The sequence below is a fragment of the Arachis hypogaea genome, chromosome 10 (genome assembly GCF_003086295.3).
Source record: "Arachis hypogaea cultivar Tifrunner chromosome 10, arahy.Tifrunner.gnm2.J5K5, whole genome shotgun sequence".
NCBI classification, from domain to species: domain Eukaryota; kingdom Viridiplantae; phylum Streptophyta; class Magnoliopsida; order Fabales; family Fabaceae; genus Arachis; species Arachis hypogaea.
Genome location: NC_092045.1, coordinates 74,910,341 through 74,919,830, shown reverse-complemented (window position 1 = coordinate 74,919,830; position 9,490 = coordinate 74,910,341). Strand labels below are relative to the sequence as shown.

Here is a 9,490-nt window from a genome sequence, read left to right as displayed (position 1 = left end):
TGAATGTATGCTTGAACAGTGCATATGTCTTTTGAATTTGTTATTCATGAATGTTGGCTCTTGAAAGAATGATGAAAAAGGAGACATGTTACCGAGAATCTGAAAAATCATACAAATGATTCTTGAAGCAAGAAAAAGCAGTAAAAAAAAAAAGAAGAAAAACGAAAAAAAAGAAAAAAAAGAAAAAAAAGAAATGAGAGAAAAAGAAAAAAAATAAATAAAGTTGTGATCCAAGGCAAAAAGAGTGTGCTTAAGAACCCTGGACACCTCTAATTGGGGACTCTAGCAAAGCTGAGTCACAATCCGAAAAGGTTCACCCAGTTATGTGTCTGTGGTATGTATGTATCCGGTGGTAATACTGGAAGACAGAGTGCTTTGGGCCACAGCCAAGACTCATAAAGTAGCTATGTTCAAGAATCATCATACTTAACTAGGAGAATCAATAACACTATCTGGATTCTGAGTTCCTAGAGAAGCCAATCATTCTGAATTTCAAAGGATAAAGTGAGATGCCAAAACTATTCAGAGGCAAAACGCTAAAGCCCCGCTCATCTAATTAATACTGATCTTCATAGATGTTTTTGGAATTCATTGCATATTCTCTTCTTTTTATCTTATTTGATTTTCAGTTGCTTGGGGACAAGCAACAATTTAAGTTTGGTGTTGTGATGAGCGGATAATTAATACGCTTTTTGGCATTATTTTTAGTATGTTTTTAGTATGTTTTAGTTAGTTTTTATTATATTTTTATTAGTTTTTAGTTAAAAATCACTTTTCTGGACTTTACTATGAGTTTGTGTGTTTTTCTGTGATTTCAGGTATTTTCTGGCTGAAATTGAGGGACCTGAGCAGAAATCTGATTCATAGGCTGAAAAGGACTGCAAATGCTGTTGGATTCTGACCTTCCTGCACTCGAAGTGGATTTTCTGAAGCTACAGAAGCCCAATTGGCTCGCTCTCAATTTTGTTGGAAAGTCGACATCCTGGGCTTTCCAGCAATGTATAATAGTCCATACTTTGCCTGAGATTTGATGGCCCAAATAGGCGTTCCAAGTCAGCTCAAGAATTCTGGCGTAAAACACCGGAACTGGCACAAGAATGGGAGTTAAACGCCCAAACTGGCACAAAAGCTGGCGTTTAACTCCAAGAAGAGTCTCTACACGAAAATGCTTTAATGCTCAGCCCAAGAACACACCAAGTAGGCCCGGAAGTGGATTTTTATGTCATTTACTCATCTTTGTAAACCCTAAGCTACTAGTTCTCTACAAATAGGACCTTTTGCTATTGTATTTTCATCTTTTGATCACTTTAGATCTTAGATCAGATCTTGGTTCTTCTGGTTCCCTCTCTGGGGCCGAAGCCAATGATCACCATTATCACTTATGTATTTTCAACGGTGGAGTTTCTACACACCATAGATTAAGGTGTGGAGCTCTGCTGTACCTCGAGTATTAATGCAATTACTATTGTTCTTCTATTCAATTCGGCTTATTCTTGTTCTAAGATATCACTTGTTCGTCAACTTGATGAATGTGATGATCCGTGACACTCATCATCATTCTCACTTATAAACGTGTGCCTGACAACCACCTCCGTTCTACCTTAGATTGAGTGGATATCTCTTGAATCCCTTAATCGAAATCTTCGTGGTATAAGCTAGAATTGATGGCGGCATTCAAGAGAATCCGGAAGGTCTAAACCTTGTCTGTGGTATTCTGAGTAGGATTCAATGATTGAATGACTGTGACAAGCTTCAAACTCGCGATTGTGGGGCGTTAGTGACAGACGCAAAAGAATCACTGGATTCTATTCCGACATGATCGAGAACCGACAGCTGAATAGCCGTGCTGTGACAGAGCGCGTTGAACATTTTCACTGAGAGGATGGGAGGTAGCCACTAACAACGATGAAACCCTACATATAGCTTGCCATGGAAAGGAGTAAGAAGGATTGGATGAAGACAGTAGGAAAGCAGAGAAACGAAAGGGACAAAGCATCTCCATACGCTTATCTGAAATTCTCACCAATGAATTACATAAGTATCTCTATCTTTATTTTATGCTTTATTCATAAATCATTCATAACCATTTGAATCTGCCTGACTGAGATTTACAAGATGACCATAGCTTGCTTCATACCAACAATCTCCGTGGGATTGCGTAAGGTTTATTACTTGGACGACCCAGTGCACTTGCTAGTTAGTTGTGCGAAGTTGTGATAAAGAGTTGAGATTGCAATTGAGCGTACCATGTTGATGGTGCCATTGATGATCACAATTTCGTGCACCAGTCATACTTGCTTCCATCTGTACTTTACTTTTCTTCAAATTCTGCCCTTTTTCTTTTGCAACTTTTGGCTTTTCTACAAAATTCTGCTTATCATTTGCTTGGACACCAGTTTTTCTTAACTTCTGCTCCCTTTCCCTATCACTAAGGGTTTTTATCCTCTTAAGTGGTGGTAGTGGTTGATGTTGTTGCTGACCAGAAGACATCTTTTCTCGCTTAACTTCGATATTCTTGAAGAACTTTGCACGCAATTCAGCACTTGACTTTGAATCTATCTCATTTTCAATGAAATTTTTGAACATTTTCTGAAAAAGGAAATAAAATAATGAGATTAGTATACATCGTAAAAAATCTATTAACATAATAGTAAAAAACCAAATCACATATTAAAAGAACCAAGAATCTAAAGGAAATGCACTTGTTCATAAACAATTACACCAAAAATAAAAGTAAAAAAATTATTCTATGTTGAGAAGAGAAATCTCTTTAAAGATCTGAATCATCATCATATTCAGCTTGTTGTAGAACAAGTGAAGGTTTCTCAATGATTGTATTTGGCATGTCTTCTCTAGTCCATTGAACTTCACAATTATCCTTTGGCACAAACAAATTATTCGCTTGATCAAAGGGGTCCTTTTGATTAGACTCTTCGGCTTCAACATCATACCCATCATACATATTGAATAAATCCCTTGGCACTGTGTCCATGACATAATGCTTGTCTTTGTTAAAAGGGTCTTGAATATAAAAACATTGGTGGACTTGTGAAGCTAATATAAAAGGATCATCCCGAGAACATCTTTTATTAAAGTGAACTGAAGTTAGACCAAAATTCTCTTCCTCAACTTCAAACCAATCACAATTGAAAAGAACAAATTTGAAACATGCATAATAGTCTAACTCAATTATGTCATTTATTACACCAAAATATGTTACGGCTTTTGTCATTGGGTTGTTGTCCTTGGCACTAGCAAAGCTTGGTGTTTCGTACACCAAAGTCACACCACTGTTTTGAGTTGTGTGGCTTGCATCATGTTCTCTAGTTTGAAATTTGTAGCCATTGATTACATAACTAAAAAATCGTTTTGTAACTGTGTTTGGGCCTCTAGACAAATCTTTAAGTTGTTTCGGAACACCTTCATGAGAAGCACGCTCTTTGAACCATTCACTAAAATCATGGCTTAGAGTTTTTGCCTTCTTCCATTTTTTACCTTTAGTTTGATTGTTGACATATTCCTCATACTCTCTAAAGTAAGCAAAAAGTGAGTAAGTTAAATTTGCTAATAGAGAATTCATAATTGGAAAATATATAAGAAAAATACCTAATGTAGTCTTTAACTTTATCACAATTGAATAAGAAGTACTGATGAGCTTGTATTTTTGAGTTGGTATCTAGAGAAAAAGGTTGCCCTTTCCTCTTTCCACCAATTGGTCGCCCCAAGCATGCAAAATAGCTATCATGACATACGTCAGCTTCACTGCAATTATCATAATTTTGTGTCCTCCTACTCAGCCTTGTATCCACATCAGGACTTAAATACCTTGAGCAAAATGTCAAGCATTCCTCGGCTAAATATCCTTCAGCAATTGAACCTTCGGGGTGGCTCTTATTGCGAACGTAGGACTTTAACCTACACAGATATCTCTCGATGGGGTACATCCACCTAAATTGAACTGGGCCACCCAACCTCAACTCGTTCACCAGATGAATAGGCAAATGGACCATTATATCAAAGAAACTAGGAGGAAATATTCTTTCCAATTGGCATAAAATCTCTGTAATATCTACTTCCAAATGATCTATTGTATCATTTTCAACAACTTTTTGGCACAAGGAACGAAAGAATGAACCTAGAAAAATTAAAGGGCCAGCTACTTGATTCTTCATTGTGCATTTTATAGCTACTTGCAACAAATAATGCAACATAAAATGAGCATCATGACTTTTGTAGCCAGATATCTTTTTCTCAGCAACATGAACACACCGAGAAATATTTGAGGCACTACCAGATGGCAATTTTACTGACTTCAAAATATCACAAAAAATGGTTTTTTCTTGATTAGTAAGGTTAAAACAAGCCTTAGCAATTTTGGCTTTCTTGCCACCATCTATCTCCTTTGGTTGAAGTTTTTTTCTTATGCCCATATCTTTGAGATCGTAACGAGCATTTGCATGATCTTTGGACTTTCCTGGAATGTCTAATAAAGTTCCAATTATGTTATCACATACGTTTTTCTCAATGTGCATAACATCAAGACAATGGCGCAATGTATTTTTCTTCAAATATGGCAACTCAAAGAAAATAGACCTTTTCTTTCATGGACCATCAATTTTATTTTTTTGCTTCTTTCCAAATACATTTTCAAAATCTTTCAAATCTTCAAAAATTTGTTCCCCATCTAATAAAGCTGGTGAAGACCTCAATTCAACATCGCCATTGAAAGATCTTTTGTCCATCCTATATGGATGATCCATAGCCAAAAATTTACGGTGATCCATGTAGCACATCTTCCGGCTATGTTTTAAATAACAAGAGGAGGTGTCATAATTACAGCAAGGACATGCTAACTTTCCCTTTGTGCTCCAACCGGATAACATAGCATAAGCTGGAAAGTCACTTATGGTCCATAAAAGTGCTGCATGTAGTTGAAAAGTTTGATTCTTTGAAGCATCATATGTTTCCACTCCAACTTCCCATAAAACCTTCAACTCTTCAATTAATGGCTGAATATACACATCAATGCTTTTTCCAGGTGAACATGGTCCAGGGATGAGCAAGGACATCATGACATACTCTGGTTTCATGCAACACCATGGAGGAAGATTGTATGCGACCAAAACTACCGGCCATGTACTATGGGAGATGCTCATGGTTCTAAATGGATTAAATCCATCGCTAGCTAGACCTAATCTTATGTTACGAGATTCTTTGGCAAAATCGGGATGAAGCCTATCAAATTCTTTCCATGATTTGCCATCAGCTGGATGTCTTAACTTTCCATCCTTTGAACGATGTTCCTCGTGCCACCTTAATGATTCAGCTGTTTTGGAACACAGGAACAGCTTCTTAAGCCTTGGAATCAAGGGAAAATGCCTCAAAACCTTCGCAGGCACAGGTTTTTTCTTCAACTTATCAACTTCTATATCTACCTCAACATTTTCTATGTACCTGGAAGCTCCACAAATTGGACAAAATTCATCATCTTCATATGTATCCCGGAACAGAACACAATCGTTGGGACAAGCATGAATTTTATTATAACCAAGTCCTAAATCTTTTACCATGGCCTTGATTTTATTGAAAAAATCAGAAATATTCAAATGAGGAATCGCTTCTTTCAGTAATTCAAGTAGAGCAGTAAAGGATGCGTTGCTCCAACCATTAAGAGTCTTCAACAAATACAATCTGATAACGAATGATAATGTCGAAAATTTTTTATAGCCAGGATATAACTCTTGTTTTCCTTCTTCAAGCAAGTTATAAAACTTTTTTACATCTTCGTTTGGCCCATCAGCATCTTTATCTCCTTCAAGCACATACCAAAACGTCTCGTTTATTAGCAGCCCATGAATGTCGTCGACAAATCCTCATGGACTTCACTCTCATCGGATTCACTATCCATGTGACTTATCCTTTCGCCGTGATGAACCCACACAGTGTAACCTTTTTGAAATCCCTTACTTATTAAATGATCATAAACTTCATCCCTTCGCCCCCAACTAAAGTTATTAAATATAGAACAAGGACAAAGAATTTCTTGTCCTTCTGGTCTACCTTTAGAAAAGGCAAAATCCAAAAATGAATTAACACCATGTTGGTAACCCTCAGTATGTCTTGGTAAACTAGTCCACCCTTTGTCCATTACTTTGTCAACTAAAATAAAAGAATACGGGCATATGTTTTAGACTAACTATAAGTGATTTTTTCTAATCAAGAGCTTATTGTTTCTAAAATATTTCTAGAAGTCAACCACACATGTTCGAAAGAGAACATCTCAACCAATCAAGAGACTAACAATTTGTATCTAACAAACTATGCAAAGAAGCTTAAGCAAACAATTAATCAGTAAATATTCTTAACAATTAAATGTTCAAACAAATTTAAAAAGATAATATATTAAATGATTTACCTGTAGTGTAGCTCAATGTCTAAGGAAGTCGCAGCTACAGAGAGATCCGCTATTTGGTTCTCTTTTTCTGGTTTTAAAGAGACAAACTAAAACAGCAACAAAGAATAAAAATATAAGTAATTCATAACCAGATTTTTTAACAAAAAATTCACTTTTAAAACTAGTTTTTAGAAATATTATTTTCAAAAGTGATATATAACTAAAAAATCAAACAATAGAATTAACAAGAGCAGAATAATATTATCATTACTCTTTAAATATTAGTTCACAAACTAACACATCGTAATTTCAATTGTGGTTGATAAGAAGATTTTAGAAAAGAAAGAGAGGAAGGTGGGGTTACTAATGTGTGATGAGTCACAAGTGACACATGTTGAAAATGAAAGGCTGATATTGGTGTGGGGGTTCCCTTCACAAGACATGCATCAGGCACCATAATTAATTATTAAGAAAAGTAGATAAAAGGGGCACCCAAATAAATAAGACAGTAAACAATAATATTAATAATAATGATGAAAGAAATAGAAAATAGAAAATAGAAAATGCTAGCTTTAAAGAATGGTGCAAAGCAAAGAGCGAAGGATTAGAAGAAAGGAACGGCTAATTTTGGAGGTTTTTGGAGAGAGGATGTTATGGATATGACCCAAAACTACAGCACAAGTAGCCGTTTGAACTTTGAAGAATCAAAGCAACATATGTGGGACTGTGTTTAAGTCTATCTGTCTAACAATGACATCCTCCAAACCCCCATAATAATTATTATTTTGGTATAATCGGAATTAACATTTCATGAGAATTTCAGTTGTTTTTGTTGTTAATAAAAACCTTGCTTAAGGTTTGATTTTTGTGCATTATGATGAGTCAGCGTCCAGTCACCTACCTGTCAATCCTGATGGGTTGGAACTTCATTATTTGTTAACAACAAATTAAAGAAAAATCTATTAGCTCAAATGAAATGATGCTGTTTTTGGTTTTTTGCTAAAGCTTAGCTTGCAATAAGATTCAAGCTTATAAAATTGACTTATCCATTGATATGCTTAAGAAAAGAAGAGCGGAAATCGGAGAAGCAGCAAGCCAGATTGCCATTAAAACCAGTATTATATACATATATTCAAAGGGGTCATCGATTGGTATTTGGTCATTGTAACCGCGAATCAAGAATGGGGAGCATCTATAAGCATCAAATTTTCCATCAAATATTTAAAATAATAAATATTTATCCTAATTAATTGAGGCATGTAGGAAGAAGAGCAGAATTTATGCTAATCTCTAAGTCAAATAGTTGGAATAAGCATGAAATTCCTCTGTTATCCTAGATGAAACCAACCAATATGAAAAGCAGTCCACAACTCTCTCAAATAATAATATTATACAACAAGGCTAAAATAAACAAAGCAGATAAATAAAATAAAAAATAAACAATTGAGAAACAGCGATATAGAAATTACTCTATAATCCTCAATAAAGAGTTATTGGGAATCCACCATAGAACACCTCACAGAGAGCAGAGAAACAGAACCATAATGCCATCGAACACACTACTCGCAGATAATAAAAGTTTTGCTACCTTAAATAACAGACTAACTAAGCTCCAGGTTCATTTCACAAGTACGCAGTCCAAATTCAAACCAGAACAAAAGCTCAGTCAACATTCAACCCTCATCTTGCTCATGTTCACAAATATCACCACTTTCCACAGCCAACAAAAATACCCAACAACCAATCAAGCCCTAACTAAGAGATAGAAAATTAGAGAAGAAGACCACTTACCACAGATCACAACCCACAAACGGCCAATGCAACAAACCAGCAGCAGCGAAGCAACAGCAGCAAAGCACAATCCACAATCAGCCAAGACACTGAAGCAGAAGCAGCAAGGTAGAAGCAGCGAAGCAGAAGCAGAACAGGGGAGATCAAGGACGCCGTGGAGAAGTAGTGAAGCCTCGAAGAGGGGAGAAGCACCGACGCCGCGGAGAGGAGAGACTCTGCAACACCGAGAAGAAGGAGGCAGCGACGATTCGGGAAGAACGCAGTGCAACATCGATGATGGTGCGACGATGGTGAGTTGCGACTTGAGGCTTCCTGGTGACATGTGATGATGGTGCGATTTACGCCTTCATGGAGAGTTGTGGTGCGATGCGTCTCTGATTCTGATGGGTGGGTTAGGGTTCGGTACGGTGGAAGGAGGAAGAACGTTCTTCGCTCTTTGCTGGTTTCGAAGAGAAGATGAGGACTTAGCTTTTTTTTTCTTCGCTGTATTTCTTTATTAATTAGGGAAAATTATTATTTTAATTTTATTTCTTTATATTAATATTTATTATATATTTATAATAAAAATATATAATATTTATTATAAATTTATTTTAGCTTTATGTGTTCAAAATATAATATTTTTTATATTTTTATAATAATATATAATATTTATAATAAACTTATTTTAATTTTATTTTTTTAAAATAATATTTGTTATTTATTTATAACAATAGATTTTGAATATTTTATAAATTCAATATTTATAGAAAAATAGTTTCAACTTATATAATTATCTGAAATTATTTTTATTTGTATTGTTTAATTTGTATAATTATTTAAATAAGATTAGAAAATGCTTGTTTCATAAATAATTGTTGTAATGGTTGTAAAACCGTTCTTTAAAATAGTCAAAGAGAACGGTTTTATTTTGTTACTATAGCATAATGAAAAAATGAACTTCAACAGCAACACTGTAAAAACCGTTGTCTAAGACAATCTAAGGGAACGGTTTTAAAGTGTAGCATTTCGACAACGGTTTTAATGCGTTTCTTTTGTGCAATTCTTTAAACAACAATTGAAAACCGTTGCTTAAAGCCAAATCATGGTAACAGTTATAAAATCGTTCTTTAAAATAGTCAAACAGAACGGTTTTACTGTGTTGCTAGAAATTGATGAAAAATGAAATTCAACAGTAACACTTTAAAAACCGTTGTCTAAACCTATCTAAGAGAACGGTTTTAAGGCGTTGCAAAATTTGGCGTTGCGAAAGGCCATATTGTTGTAGTGTATTCTTAAGAATTAACATAAGTATTAAGGATACGG

General features: G+C 35.2%; 1 protein-coding gene across 1 annotated transcript; it reads right to left on the bottom strand.

Moving 5' to 3' along the window:
• Positions 1-2,770: 2,770 nt before the first annotated feature.
• LOC140175669 (uncharacterized) lies at positions 2,771-8,507 on the bottom strand. Its single transcript, XM_072204202.1, has 4 exons — positions 8,186-8,507; positions 4,838-5,812; positions 3,607-4,483; positions 2,771-3,530 (listed from the first exon to the last, which is right to left on the bottom strand). The coding sequence occupies exons 1-4, from the start codon at positions 8,505-8,507 to the stop codon at positions 2,771-2,773; spliced, it is 2,934 nt and encodes a 977-aa protein (XP_072060303.1).
• Between the last annotated feature and the right edge of the window lie 983 nt (positions 8,508-9,490).

What these genes read in the sequence shown, in the direction of transcription:
- LOC140175669 (XM_072204202.1), bottom strand. Translation starts at nt 8,507, where the DNA reads ATGTCACCAGGAAGCCTCAAGTCGCAACTCACCATCGTCGCACCATCA. An exon ending in TTTGTGGGTTGTGATCTGTG is followed by an intron (nt 5,813 to 8,185) that starts GTAAGTGGTCTT and finishes ATGTGCTTGAAG; the next exon opens with GAGATAAAGATGCTGATGGG. An exon ending in AAAGTTAGCATGTCCTTGCT is followed by an intron (nt 4,484 to 4,837) that starts GTAATTATGACA and finishes GAACTTTATTAG; the next exon opens with ACATTCCAGGAAAGTCCAAA.